Source organism: Homalodisca vitripennis, chromosome 4, assembly GCF_021130785.1.
Source record: "Homalodisca vitripennis isolate AUS2020 chromosome 4, UT_GWSS_2.1, whole genome shotgun sequence".
NCBI lineage: Eukaryota > Metazoa > Arthropoda > Insecta > Hemiptera > Cicadellidae > Homalodisca > Homalodisca vitripennis.
Window position 1 is genome coordinate 165,050,169 of NC_060210.1, and position 16,270 is coordinate 165,066,438.

The following is a 16,270-nucleotide window of genomic DNA, read 5'->3' on the forward strand; positions in this document are numbered from 1 at the left end:
TATATATATATATATATATATATAATATATATATATATATATATATAATATATATATAAAAAAGACTCAACTATAAAAGTAAAGTTCAAATTTTATAAAGGGTGCCTCTTAAACTTTCTACTAAGTACCTAATAAACTATATAAATAGTTCTAAAATGTAGCTCTCACAAACACACACACACACACACACACAAATTTTTTAATCTTTTATCTTGGTGTAATGTACATGTTGGAATTGATAGATTTTTAAAATGTCAAATCATTCTACTAAAACAACAGTGACTACTAGTAGTGATAAGGACTAACTTAAATGACCTGTCAGTATACATAATCTGTGTAATATTGCAATATTTCTAAAATAAAAACAGTGATTTTGACCAATTTTGATGTTTTATGAATGTTCTGACAAACTATCTTGAGAGATGTGCTTATTATGCCAATGCCTGTGTCATTAATACATTTATGACAGCAATAAACTATACAATACAATAGTCTGTTGTAAAGAGATTTAACCAGCTGCCTCCCACTCTGCTCCTCTTCATTCTTGATATATAACATCAACACGACACTGATAACTATATAAGTGTTAAGTTACCAACGACTAGAGCATCTTCTTAAATATGCCTTTTATCAATAGAAGGGTAAGTTTTCCTCACACCTCACACTAGGTACTCTGTATTGATTATTGAAACTAACTGGTAGTCATCTGTCATTATGTTTGGGTTCTGAACCAGATTCAAAAACTAACGATCATTGCTTATATAAACTTCATGTTGTACATTCTGACTGCCACTGTTTAACAGCTCTCCAACCCTTGTAATGCAAAAGCTTTTGTCAGCCTTCTAGGAGCATCAGGAAACTCTCTAGCAGGAGGATATTCTGGTACTCAAGGAGTTATCATAAGATTATTTTAATTTTCTAATCAATATCCACAAGACTAAATATAAATCTTAATATAAATATAAAAAAGATACTGACCACTAACAGATTTTTTTTAATTAATTGAAATACAACACTGAAATGGTCTTGGAGCATGTTTTGGGTCTAGAGCTATATACCTAGTAGTATACCATAATATCAGCAGTAAAATTGGGCTTTGTTTTTAATAATCTTACACATATCAAGAAAATATTAGGCATTTTATTTGGATTGGTGAAGTTCCATGATCCCTCAGGTATCACATTCTGTGGATAGAATATGTAACATATTCGTGTTATCTAAGAAGAAAATTTGCACATCTTACAAGCTTGACTTTAATTGAAAATGCAAAGTTTATTAAAATTTTAATTACTGTATTTGCAAAGTTTAATACTGTATTTAATCATTATTCAACGTGCAATATTATTTCTTTAAACAACCAGTTTACGTACATTGCAATTCTTAGAAATGAAATGCAAAACAGAATTTAAAGTATATGCTATAAGGTATCTGAAATAATTGAATTATTACAGTTTTCCATGTTAAACCAATTATTTGAATACATTTGAAAAATAAATAATTAATTAGTACAAATGAGCATGTGGCTGGTGATGGTCGCTATGCCGGAATTTAATATCAAACATTTTTAAATAACACATTTTAAAGTATATGCTATAAGGTATCTGAAATAATTGAATTATTACAGTTTTCCATGTTAAACCAATTATTTGAATACATTTGAAAAATAAATAATTAATTAGTACAAATGAGCATGTGGGTGGTGATGGTCACTATGCCGGAATTTAATATCAAACATTTTTAAATAACACCACCGATTAATCAGCAAATATAGCCTGAATTTTATATTTTAAATATTTTAAAATTTTATATTTTCTAAATTGGAATGTAACTATTTAAAAAATAAAGATCTATTTCATCAGGGTAAGGTTTGTATAAACATTGTTCTATAACTTGAAATTGGTACATGAGTATTGGTTGGTAAACAAATTCAGAGTAGCTTGTAGACCAGTTGCACTTCTTCCTGTTATTTCTAAAGTTTTTGAGAAATCTATTTGTAATAGGTCAATTGATTTTTTAGAAAGCTAAGAGCATACTTTTTGTAAATCAACATGGATTCACAAGGGGAAAATCCACTTTGTCAGCCACAATCAAATTTCTTAATGAAAGGAATAATAAATGGTGATCATATTTGCAGTGTGTTTCTGAATTTACAAAAAGCTTTTGACTGTGTAAATATAAATATTTTGCTTGATAAATTAGAAAACTATGGAATAAGAGGGACACTTCATGATTTACTGAAATCTTACTTAGTCTGTCGGAAACAGTTTGTCAGTATAAAAAAATTATCAGGCTAAAGTCACACCTAAAAGAGCAGACATTAAGTGGGGTTGGCCTCAGGGTTTCGTTCTTGGTCCATTACTATGTTTAATATATATATATATATATATATATATATATATATATATATATATATATATATATATTAATGACATTGGTAATATAAGTAATCCTAACAAGACAATTTTATGTGCAAATGACACATCTATACTATATAAAAACAAATCTTTGGAGGATTTAGAAATCATAACAAATATACAAATTAATAATATAGTGCAATACTTTAATGAAAACTTTTTAACAGTAAATGCAAATAAATCAACAGCTGTAAATTTTACTTAAAAAAAAAAATCTTTCTTTGAAATTCAAATAGCAGTTGACAATTTAGTAATACCAATGTAAGATTCTACAAAATTTCTCGGATTGATTATGAACAAAAATTTAAATTGGAATGACCATATAACTACTCTCTGTTTAAAGTTATCTAAAGCAATATTTATGATGAGAAAACCGTCTGAATTTTGCAATGAAAAAGCTCTTAAAATGTTATATTATGCATTTTTTTTACTCTCAGTTGGTTTATGGTATTCAAATATGGGGAAATACATTTAAAAAGTACATTAATAAAATTGTATTAATACAAAAAAAAAAACAGTACATTATATTTCTGGTATTGGCTATAAGGATTCATGTAAACAAAAATTTCAAGAACTTCATATTATGACAGTCCCTTGTTTAGTTGTGTATAAACTGTTGCTTTATATGGCTACGACAAACAACTTAACATAAAAACATCCACCAATATAATACAAGGGGCGCAAACAATATTGTAACAAAAAAACTGACTTTCAAACAATATTCATTAGCAACATTATCTCTTGGACCCAAATTATGGAATGCATTGCCAAATAGATTAAGATCACTGCCAAGTGGTATTTTAAAAAGACAAATTGGCTTTTTCCTTTTGGAACACCCATTTTATGAAGTGGATGAGTTTTTTGGGATTAATCATGAATTAAACAATCATTGTTGATCTTGGGAAATTCTTTTATCTGTGTTGTAATTAGTTTTTAAGTAATTAATTGATTTGTTTTAATTGATTTTTTATTTATTTAATGTATTGCATCTTTTAAAGATCTGGGCGAACCGGAGGATTGCATTACTCTTAAAATTGAAATGTTGTGTTTTCAATGTGACAATGTATGTAATCTTTACCAGTAATAAATGAGTATCATTGAGCTTTGTATCTATGCAGAGTTAACACCAATCCTCAGTTTTAGTTCCTTTTCACCTCAAGTTAGTTTGTGATAGTCTATGGGGATTGCTTTGTTGACTTGACTGAGTGGAAGTACTCAGTGAATTTTAGTGAGAGGATGTCTTATTACAAACTGACAACTTTTGATAACCTGGTGTGTGACTGAGAGATCACGCTATTATTTAAATCTTTACTCAGGCAAAACTCATTAAAGCGGCTTGGTTGATGTATGGCATTCAAAAAGGCATCATGGACTTTTAGTCGAAAACTCTTTATAAGCTCGGCTAGTACTTTGGTCTTTTTCTTATCTCCTGTTATAATATACAATATCTAGTGTTTATCAGTTTGAAATTGAATTTACTCTCTGGTAGCTAAACTCTTCTTTGGAACAGCGTTTACCAGGTTATATTGAGCTCCTAATCTTCCATATTCTAACATACTATACTTATGCCGTTTCTGGTGGTAATGGTTTGCTAGTATATAATTGTAATAAAAGTCTAAAAATATCCATCAGCACAAATTGGCTGAATGAATAACAGCACTTTACCTGAAAGTGAAAATTATGGTCTAGAAATAAGTAAAACTATTCTAAAAACAGAGCTCTTAAATAAAAACAGAACTTTTTACAATTCTTATTTGAATGAAAGCTGGCATATATTTATAGTTTCGCTTTCGCTAATTTTATATTATTGATAGTTGTACCTATTATTAATATAATATTGTATTGATTTATTATTAGGTAATTGTTGAACAAACATTTGCAAAATTGTTTTTTTGTCTCTAATATTATTTTTGGAACACACCATCATTTTGAGAAATTTAATTATTTTTGTTGTTGTTGATAAATGAAGTTTAAATAGAAAATTGTAGATAATGTAGTCATGAAAGGGTATTACTTCAGTTAGGATTACGATAATTTTTAAGCTTTATCTGTTATTAGGCTAAACTGGTGTTTATCTTCAACGCAGGCACTCTCACAAGCTTTGTTATCTTCGGTTAATTAATTTACAAGCAGCTCAGCTCTAAATTTTAACAATATTGTTTTCTTGCTTTTTAGAAAATATTTGTAGATAACGGCTAAAGAGGTTGATTTTTCAGTAATACAATAATTATAAATAAGATGCTAACATCAGGTAAAAATCAGCATAAATACTAATTTTTTAATCACTGGTATAAGTCAATTTAAAAAGTTTTATTTTTAAAATTATCTTTACCATTAGAATGATTGGCAAAGCATCAAATCCAGTGAATTTTTTCAATATCTTCGATACATTTATTATGATAATCTATTGATCCTTTAATTTTCCAATCCAACTGTAATTGATGAACAGGAAATACATTAAACTTCAATGTATTTAAACAATTTTAATTACTTATTTTTAATTAACTTAAACAATTTGCTAACTAACTTCTAAATTGGTGGTTGGCAAAGTTCAACCACTGCATATCAGCACATCCAATATAATGAAACCACTCAATGTACAAAACAAGAGTAAAGTTGTTTTTAATTCATTTCAAAACTGAGGCATACAGTGTTGCTAGTCTGTGGAAATACTTTGGTTCAAACTCCCAAATAAAACTATAGTATTCCCATCATTGTCATGGTTCCTAAGATTATTCATTTTGGATGAAATTATCCAATTACTAATTGATAATTAATCAATGAAAATTATCCAATTCAATGAAAGTACTGTGATTAATTGGTATCATCACAACATCCCAATACACTTACTCTACCCATATTCTCCTTAAAATACTTTATGTATTTGATGTTTCCTACTGGTAATTAGTGTCAACCCTAGTGTCAGACCAGGATTAACTAATAAACCTACTTTATAAGTTTCAGTTTTGTGAAGTACCGTAACCACTACAGCTTGTTTTACAATTTTAGCTTAATTTTCCTGTGAGTAAGTAGTATTATAAAATGATAGTACCTCCGTAGAAAACATGGGTAGGTTTTGACTTGATTTGAAACTGATTGACGTTTGTGTCCTCGATTCCAACAACAAAATCTGTTACATTACTTGTCCTTATTGAAACATCATGATGATATGATTACATTGAATTACAATTCAATCTGAAATGGCCAAATTTCAGTTTAAAACCATATTCAAAATTGTTGCATGCAGGGATCTAAGATGACGTTGATATTGATTACATAATGTTATAAACATTTGATTAATTGTATTTTATACTTAAATCAAAACTAGTACATTTGAGTAAAAATCAGTTAATGAGTCACATGGTCAAAATATGAAAATGTATATTGTAAAAATAATGTACTTCCAGAACTCTATTTATTCCATTCTCTAATCTTAGTTCATTACTCATATATAGATTTATAATCTGTTTATTATACTTACTTGAAAAATGCTCAGTAAAAGTGTAATTTGGTCCTATTGTGTCGAGAGGTTGGTAAAGATAGGTAAAGAGGTAGGTAAAGAGGATGGTGATGTATATAATAGTCCCTTGTTAATGTTAGCACAGCCGAGGTACTTTGTAAACTAATATAACATTGACAGGTACAGTAAAGGTACAGAAATATTCATTTTAACTGTGTATATACTTTGCGTTTATTCTGTCTTTTTAATAGCCTGTAAAGGCAACACTAATTGTGTTTAGTTTATACAAATAATTAACAATCTTGAAATTTATATTGGGTTATAATAATTAAATCAGGCAAGATTGTCTAAAAAAAACCAGTAGACAAAGAAACAACAACTGTGTTTAAAACAGTATAGATAAACTGTGTTTACTATGTTGCAGGGATTGAATGGACGACTGGTGTTTGCCATTGCAGCAGCGGCTGTGGGCTCCTCCTTCCAGCATGGCTACAACACAGGAGTTGTCAATGCTCCGCAAAAGGTATAATAAAATGAACAGAATCAAAACAAATTTCAACTTGTTTTATAGCTAATTTGTTATACATAGGCCTCACTTTTAGTGACCCCGTAACATATGCTACACAGTGTGCCTTGGGTAGACTGGGAGGTCTGTATGGATTTATAAATATGCTGCCAGAGTCCGCAAAGCTGCAGATCATGCAGTTACTTATATTGTCAGTGTTTTACTACTGCTACCCTGCATACAGAAATAGTATCTCAAGGGGGGATGCTTGTAGAATTCAAAAAGTGCAAAACTCGGCCGTTAAGTTCATTTTTTGCCTGAATCAGCAGGAAAATGTATCCCCCTTTAGAGAGTAAGTCGGGTTGGCCCTAGTGGAAGACGTATGCAGGGTCCTGACAAACTGCATGTCTGTCAAAGTTCTATGTCTTGGAGAGCCTCAGTATCTCGGACACAATGTATTGGGAAGAGATCTTCACTTTCCTCAAGTGCGACTTGAGGTTGGGAAGAGAAGTGTCACCTACTTTGGGCCCAATTTTGTATAATGACCTCCCTGACACCATAAAATCTTATACTGTTAGCGTGTTTAAAAAGAAAATGATAAAATATACAACAGCAGCAACTAAGATGTTAATACAAGATTTGCATATTAAGTGGTGATTTTTTTTATTAGTTTTTAGGTTTTAGAACTTTTATATATTTTATTTACGTAATTTCCATTTCTGTATTTGACTTGCCTTAAAATATTTAAGTTATAGCGTCTTAACTGGTTTTGTAATCTTTGTTATAGTATGTGAGTTTTAATGTATGTTATTGTTATGTAGTTGTTAAGTAGTTATTAGGCATATGCCACTTACCACAAGTTTTCTTAAAAACAGTTATGTACTAAGAAACGCTTAAGAAATAAAGGCACTTTTATTTATTTATGTTTTAAATAAAATTCTTTAAAATTGCCAATTTTTTTATTTTTCTTTTATGTTTTATTGGAAATAATTAATCTTTGTCAATAAGATGAATATTTTACAAATTGTTTCCTGGACTTTGAAATTCTTTTACAAATTGTACACAACACTTAAGTAAAAACAAAGCCTCTTTTAATAATTAATTATACAGAGTGATTCAAAACTAAACGGCAATCTCTCGAGAGCTTATTCTATAGCTAAAAACAAGTAAAAAAGTTCATATAACCATATGCCCGGAAACGCTTCGTTAGCGAGTTACGCCTAGCGAAAGATTTCGCCCGGATTTCAGAACCCTTGGTGAAGTCAGGCCGTATAAAAATGGTAAAGGTAGTTACAAAGATACAAATACGATTGTTTTTTTATGTTTTTATATCTGACAAAATTTATTAAAATTCGTCCCAGAGCTGTAAATGCAATACTTTCAGAGATATCTTACGTAAAACACAAGAATTGGTGCAAAGAAATAACACATTTTTGTGTTTAACGTAAGATTACTTCCATAAATGTTAAATAAAGGTCATTTTTTTCTTAAACAGATTTGTAGAACATTTAATTCTGAAAAGATTCATGTGAATTACTTAGGAAAAAAAATTAATAATAGGTATTGAAAATTTAGCTTTATTTAAAAATAAAACAGACGCACAAAAATGCATATTCTTATCTGCATAAAATATTAACTAATGTTTAGGTTGTGAGTAACAGCTGATCATTTATTCTAGGCTGAACATTAACATAAAATGTATTTACCTTTATAAAACTGTAATAATCACCTTATAATAGTTGCTCAAGTGTCCTCCATTGTTAGCAATGCACGTTTTTTCGCACGACGAATCCACTCTTTTCTAGCGCGTTTTCATAACGTTTGGAGCATTCTTGATAGTTTCTGCCGCCTCTGTAATGCGATTACGTAACTCCTCTATGGTGTTAATCCGTTTTGAATAAACAATTGACTTCATCCAAACCCCATAAGAAAAAGTCTGCTGGGGGTGAGGTCAGGAGAACGTGGTGGCCATTTTACTGGTCCATTTCGACCAATCCATTGTCTACCGTATGTATCATTTAAATAGTTTTTCACATCATTAGAAAAATTGTGGAGGTGCTCCGTCGTGCATAAACCATGCATTTATTCTGTTTTGAACAGGAATATCTTCCAAGAGGGTAGGCAGGTTTGTTCTTAAAAAAATTAAGTACGCTACTCCAATTAAGTCGATTAGGGAGGAAAAATGGACCAATCAAATTATCACCCAGAACACCAAGCCATAACATTGACTGAAAATGTATGTTGAAAATGCCTCGTCGCAGTTTCATGTGGGTTGTCGTACGCCCAAGTATGGGTATTACGAAAATTTTACAATTCCATTTCTAGTAAAACAGGATTTCATCAGTAACGAGAATACGCCGAAGAAAATACTGATGTCGTAAACAATTTCTTCTTAACCAGCGGCAGAACATCTTCCGTTTATTAAGATCTTGCGGTAATAAGTCTTGAACACGTGTTATATGGAATGGGTACAACTGTGCTTCATGAAGTGTCCGCCATAAATACGCTTGACTGGCAAATATTTAACTGACGTGATAATCGTCTGGTGCTTGTGGTTGGTGATAATTCTACAGCATTTATTATTGCTTGTTCATTATTATAGTTCCTTGCGCTACGTTGACGACCAGTATCTATTCGCTTCGGTTTAAAGCTACCAGTTTCTCTAAGTCGTCTCTCCACAGCTTCAAATGTTTTGTGATCAGGTGTTCTTCGATGTGGAAAAGTATCACGATATTCCTGAACTGCAGCTAAACCATTCTTGTTAACTTTGCCGTAAATCAGTATCATGTCCGTATACTCTTCAAACGAATACATAATACCATTTACATTATCTGCCATTAAATTTACTAAGATAATTACATACACTTTTATAAAAATATTTAATAAAATATTTTTAAAAATAAATATTTAATAAAATATTTTATACACTTGTATAAAATATTTCCAAATAATCACAGGATCTCACAAAATACAATCTTCACTGCACGCCACAATACAAAAACCTCCATAAAGGTATTCAAATATTATTTCATGAACTTAATTGTTGATCAGCTGATATTGCCAACCTTTGCAAAGAAAAATATGACGATAAAAAGTGTTGAATAAATGATCAGCTGTTACTCACAACCTAAACATTAGTTAATATTTTATGCAGATAAGAATATGCATTTTTGTGCGTCTGTTTTTATTTTAAAATTAAAGCTAAATTTTTCAATACCTATTATTAATTTTTTTCCTAAGTAATTCACATGAATCTTTTCAGAATTAAATGTTCTACAAATCTGTTTAAGAAAAAAATGACCTTTATTTAACATTTATGGAAGTAATCTTACGTTAAACACAAAAATGTGTTATTTCTTTGCACCAATTCTTGTGTTTTACGTAAGATATCTCTGAAAGTATTGCATTTACAGCTCTGGGACGAATTTTAATAAATTTGTCAGATATAAAAACATAAAAAAACAATCGTATTTGTATCTTTGTAACTACCTTTACCATTTTTATACGGCCTGACTTCACCAAGGGTTCTGAAATCCGGGCGAAATCTTTCGCTAGGCGTAACACGCTAACGAAGCGTTTTCCGGGCATATGGTTATATGAACTTTTTTACTTGTTTTTAGCTATAGAATAAGCTCCCGAGAGATTGCCGTTTAGTTTTGAATCACCCTGTATTTTGATATTAATGGCCTGTAATAACATAATGATAATATTTTTCTCAGATGAAATTTTTCTTTACTTGACACAATTAAATGCAACAATCTTACACAAGAATTGTTGAATCACTGTCAAATGACTAGATAAAGAAACTGAAAGTGTTATTTTCAGCTGAATAGTTGATTAGTATATGATTAGCTAACACTGATTTAACATTTATTTAAGAATCTGATGATTGGTTTTAAGTGTGTCAAGATAAGAGAAATATAATCATTTCTTATTTTTAAACCTTTTGATATACTCACATTTCGACCAATACCAAAACTAATGTGCCTGATAATTGATTTATATCTTAAGGGAAATTCTGTCGATTTAAAGAAAAACTAGATGTGTTTTTATACAATGCAAATTGGGTATCACTCCTGGACAGACCTCCCCCATGCATATTTATTCGTGGGTTTATACATACCCATCTCTATCCGTTACACATTTTCAGGATGGCAACTATATACATTTGTACAAAATGCCTATCTCAGCTGTAGCAAAATATAGACTAAAAGTACGGTAAACCCCTTTTTATATACTGTAAGCAATTAAAGATAAATTTTGTTTTTTATATATTTTTAAATCTCTTTAAATGTTTTAAGTCTGTGTTCAAAGTTTTGAAAGTAGAGTTACACTTTAGATTTTCTTAGAGCGAAATTTCCTCATGTTTTTGAGAATTTAATATTGTGAGTGCTGGTAACTAGCTGAGTACTTCTGACTTTCCATGCAGATCTTACTGACCAGCAGATATGAAACATCCTCTAACAAATTTGGATAATCTTATTTTACTCTGGACTTTGCAGGAATAATAGGGATAGCAGAAAATAAATGAGTATTAAATACTCAAGCAATGTCAAGTTATTTATTCAAAAGATTTTTAAACCATTTACATGTAAAGACGTTTTACAATTTCTATATGGTTTGGGGAGGAACCTGGACCCCCTCCTACGCAACTGATTATAGTAAAAGGCTAGAAATTTGCTGTTTGTTCTTGGTAAAAACTATACTTAAAACACAAATAGTGTTAGTAAATTGATAAGGGTGTATTGGAAAATTTGCACAAGGACAAACAAATTTGGATTTGAGTGCCAGAAGTGACATCACTGCACTACTTCTAAAAATTGATGTCTACCTAATTTCTGATAGTTTTACATTCAAAACAGATATTAGCATTTAAAATCTCCAATAAAAATAATTTTCAACATTGCATGTATCATATCAACAGCTTTATATACATTATTTAGCATTGGATCTATTAAAATGTCTCTTAAATTACTAGCCCAACATAAAATATATATTTTTTCTCTAATGATACAGGAAGAAATATTGTCTTTCTTTATTTTCGTCTATGTGATTAAGTTTGGTTTTGTAACTTGTTGATTCACTGTATAAAGAAAAGTATATATATATATATATATATATATATATTATGAGTTAAGTATTGTTTCAATCGAGTATATAATTTAACAATGTCATTTTGTGTATTCAGTTGATTGAAGATTTCATCAGAAATGTAATGGCAAATCGGACAGGCGGAACTACAACAGTAGCAGAGATCTCGCAGGAGTCTGTGACAATGATCTGGGCTATTGCAGTGTCCATCTTCTGTGTGGGAGGCATGATTGGTGGGACTCTTGTGGGCTACGTCGCCAATACCTTTGGGCGTAAGGGTGGTTTACTCTGGAACAATGTCTTTGTCTTTGTGGCTGCTTTACTTCAAGGTAATAAAAATGTTCTATCAATATTTTTAGTCCTATGTTTTTATTAATAATAATTACAATAAAAAAAAAGAATAGTTTGTATCATCATTATAATAATATGTAGGTATTTAACAAACTAGGTAGTTAACACCTTAACTACGACACAGTCATGTACAGACTGTAGGACAATTGGGTAATCGCGAGGTGCGTCCACCACAGTCAATGTGTTGAAGCTGTTACTTTTCAAGTAATTAGTCGGCGTTTTGTGCCATATCTAGCCTCAAATTTTAGCTTTTAGCCCCTTAGCCCTTGATCCACTACAGAATTAAATTATTTTCAGTTTAATAGAGCCTCTGTGTTCTTGGATGGTTACCAAAAACTGTTATTCTAAAATAAAATGAGATCTGTAAGAAATTCACAATTCAAGCACTCAAGGCTATCAAGGTTGACAGGTTCAGTGTTTATATTACCACAGCAAGGTTCCATGTTGCTCATTCTAATGGATCAGGTTTGTAAAAAGAGTGGACTGATTTATACGTAAATAACGAAAACAGTCAGTATTTTTGTACGTAAATAACTAAGCAAAATAGATCAACTTCACTAAAAGTTCAACAATATTTTCATCCTGCGGAAATAAATTATGATTTCTTAAGGAGAGAATGAAATTTATCATCAGGTTTCCATATGATTTTGCTTGTAAATCCATTATGTAGATACAATCAATATCTACTATCAAATTTTAAACATTTGAACCAATTTTAATGATTTTAATATGTTTTTTCTCCCATCAAGCACACATATGTCGACAGATATGTCTGAAAAAAAATTGAAAAAAGAGAGATGTAGTGTATAAGTAACTGGAGTTTATATCCATCAACATGGGATGCTAATTGTAAACAAACCAGATTGTGTTTCTCAACAATGAACATTTTGGATGTACTTTTATTTTCAAACATTTCTTTTTCTATAGATTTTTAAAATGTTGTAGTATAAAACAGAAATTAGAAAACCATTGTACAAAGGAAGAAAGTACTTAAAGTTGAATTTTTATATAACATTGATGTACAAGTATATGTAACTCTGATCTGTATAGTCATATCTATATTGTGCGTTTTTGTAATTTTAATAAATTTTGAACTAACATGAGTTGTACGTATATTAGCACTCATTCATGTGTTCCTTAACCGACAAAGTTGTTATTTATGATGCATTTTATCAAGATGTGTTACTCAAGCCTTCGCTCAAAATATTTCTGTGAAGCAAGCACAAACCACTTCTTTGGCTTCTTCCCTATACCCAGTAAATTTATAAAAATTTCTAAAATTCGTAACATAATTAATAACATAATGTATAACATTCCTAATATTACAGCTCATAAAAATCACTGTATTATTCTGGAAACAAAGATACTGTATCAATCCCAATGTCAATAAGTTTAATATATTAGAATGAAGAAAGCACTTTAATTTTGATAACAATCAAAAGAAGGGATTCTATAACATTTAAGGTACTGAGATTTTACCTCGTTAGTAGGTTTATTTTCTCAATCAGATTGTACAGCAACCAAAATGTTTGCAATTATTTGATTTGTTATTGTGTTAAGCTCTGTTTCAGAGACTGGCCAATACTACTATTAGATTGTTTCTTTTCTTATTGTTTAATTATTACTTGTCAATAATAAGAAATGGTATTTTTATTTTTTATAAAAAATCTGTACTGTGAGATTAGTCTCAGAATATTTTACTAAATGAAATTTAACATATTTTTATGTTATAAGACTAAAAGTTGAAATATCAGTTCTATTTTTTGAAATTTTCATTTTTACAGTACTTCCCATACATGTAATATATTAAAAGAATATAAATATTATTTTTAAAAGGTTATAATTATCCAACAGAAAATTTATTTTTTTCGCATACCAATTTTTTGTAAATTATATGAGAAATGTGTTATTCATAAAAATATTACAATAAATTTTATACTTGCATAATAAAACTGTTTGCAAATATTTTTGTAACACAAATTAGAAAAAGATGTTCACTTTTGCTAAAATTAATGTATGTGTTTGTATTCTTCATAACATTGAATAACTGTTATATATTTTGAATTTTAAGCACATATTTAACTATATTATGAAATTAAATCTTCATGTTCACTTAAATTATTTAAAAACTACAAAATATTTTCTGTAAAATATGACATAGACTATATATTTACTACTTTAAATAACATAACATAAATCTAAATTTAATTTTTTATTTTGTTTAGTTAATTTGTTTTTTCTTTTCCTCCAATTAATAAACAATAAATATTTTAAGGTTTAATGTTTTAATGTTTTATTAATTTTTTATACCTAAGCCTATGTTCTCTAATAAATAATTTTAGCACAAACATTCTGATCATAAATATAAATGTGTAGGATAAATAGTTTTGTGTAGATTTAATAAAATCTGCCAATTGCAATCATCCTTGTAACAAAATTTCCGGGACATTGTTGAAGATATGGTTCTTCTTCTAAGAGAATGAAAAATCTGCACATTTTATAATATGCTCAGTTCTTGGAGCATTCATCTTGTACCAAAATGGGTAATGTCATTGACTTTTCCACATAAAAATTTTCAATTTTCACAATTTTTCACATTTTTATTGATGTGTAATATTTTAAACCCTGCATTTGCTGACACTGAAGTGATCTGAGTATTTAGCAAACTTAATTGGAGTCAGAATCAGAAGAACTTGTTAAAAATAATTCAGAAAATAAGTTAGAGTTTATATGAATCTAACTTTTAATTTTTTAATAATAATAATGAACATATTATTTATTTAGAAGTTAAAACAGTGTAGCACAATCTCAATATAGTTAATCTTGAGATTTTTTAATAATTTTGCAGGATTTTCAAAAAGCGCCAACTCATACGAGATGATTATTGCTGGACGGTTTTTCATCGGTATAAACTCAGGTCTGAATGCTGGATTGGCTCCGATGTACTTGGCAGAGATTTCACCAGTCCATCTTAGAGGAGCGGTAAAATAACTTTTCATTTTTATGATTACCTTTATTGTAATTCTGTAAACTGATTGTAACTCTAATAGTGCATTGCATAACAGTAAAAAGTTGTATAATATGGACATTTAAGTTTTTAAATATGTAATAACCATTAGATCTGTTGCTAGAAGTTATAGCCTAGTAATACCTGTGACATAGCTTTGGTGGCAATCAATGCAAATGTTGAGTTTAGCTCCATTTCACCTTATGCTTAGAGCTGCATCTGAAACTTTCACAAACTTGACTCCTGAAACCTAGAGTCAACTTCTGTCAGAAGAGATCCAAAATAAATCAAAGACATTCAAAACTAACTCTGTATCGTTTCGACATCAGGGACACTTATACTAGCAGTTCCAACGACTGCTGCAAGAGGTTGCTTAAATCGGTGGCCACACTAAGCAAAAATACACCTTATAACGCTTGGTCTGAACCCTTGTAGTGACTTAATTTCTTATCCAATGTGAGTGGGAGAGGTCAAATCTAAGGCAAAGATCATCCATGTTTGTTTTGTGAGATACATTCCTTATATTTTAAATCAGTTTTGAATAATAAACATCTAACCTTGATCAACTTTCAACCGTTATAGATCATAACTGACAAAAATATAAGTCACAAAACAAACACATGATATATTCATCTTATATTCGATATCCATCCCAACCATATTGTGTAACAAATAAAGCAAACATATGGACTCACACAAAGTATTACGGTACATGAAACTTCAAGAGCAGCCATTTAACTCTTTCTAAAGTGCCCAGCCACATGTGATGAACTACTCATCTTTTTTGAACTATAACTTTTGTATCCTCACTTTAAATTAGCAAACAAATTGTTCTAGGTTGGTACCACTTACCAGTTGGTCTTAACCATATCCATCCTCATCTCTCAAATTCTGGGTCTCGGTTCTGTCTTGGGCACTGTTGACCTCTGGCCCATGTTGCTGGCTGCAACTGCTGTTCCTGCAATCTTCATGGTCTTTGCTCTACCTGTTTGCCCAGAGTCACCCAAGTACCTTTTGTCTGGAAAATCGCAAGAACTGGAGGCACGTAGAGGTAATGTTTCAAACTAACTAATAAAGTAATATGATTTTTTCTAGACATTTGCCATCGTTCCGTGAAATAAAAAATCAGTAACACTATGTTTCAAGATCTGCAATCTGATCTCTTCCTCAGTGCATATTTTAGATTTAGTGTAGTTGACACACAACATGGTGGTTGTGATTCCTGACATAGGCGTGTCACAATGCTCTGGTATGATTTGTTTATTTTAACCTAGTTTGTAATTATGTGTTAGGGTAGTATTTACCTGAAGAAGAGATCAGATCTGCAGATCAGTAAAACATAGTGTTACTAATTTTTTGTTTCACTGAACAATGGCAAATGTCTGGAAAAATCCTGTTTCATTCACAATCCTTCCATCGTCAAAAACAATCTCTGAACTAAG

The 16,270-nt window shown here is 30.2% G+C and overlaps 1 protein-coding gene across 2 annotated transcripts in view; it reads left to right on the plus strand.

Moving 5' to 3' along the window:
- LOC124360526 (solute carrier family 2, facilitated glucose transporter member 1-like) overlaps positions 1-16,270 on the plus strand; it is an 81,918-nt gene that overhangs the window by 52,228 nt on the left and 13,420 nt on the right. For both annotated transcript variants that reach the window (XM_046814225.1, XM_046814226.1), the window contains exons 3-6: positions 6,299-6,397; positions 11,568-11,799; positions 14,670-14,803; positions 15,666-15,879. In XM_046814225.1, the coding sequence (XP_046670181.1) occupies positions 6,299-6,397; positions 11,568-11,799; positions 14,670-14,803; positions 15,666-15,879 (679 nt within the window). The remainder of the gene's footprint in view (positions 1-6,298; positions 6,398-11,567; positions 11,800-14,669; positions 14,804-15,665; positions 15,880-16,270) is intronic.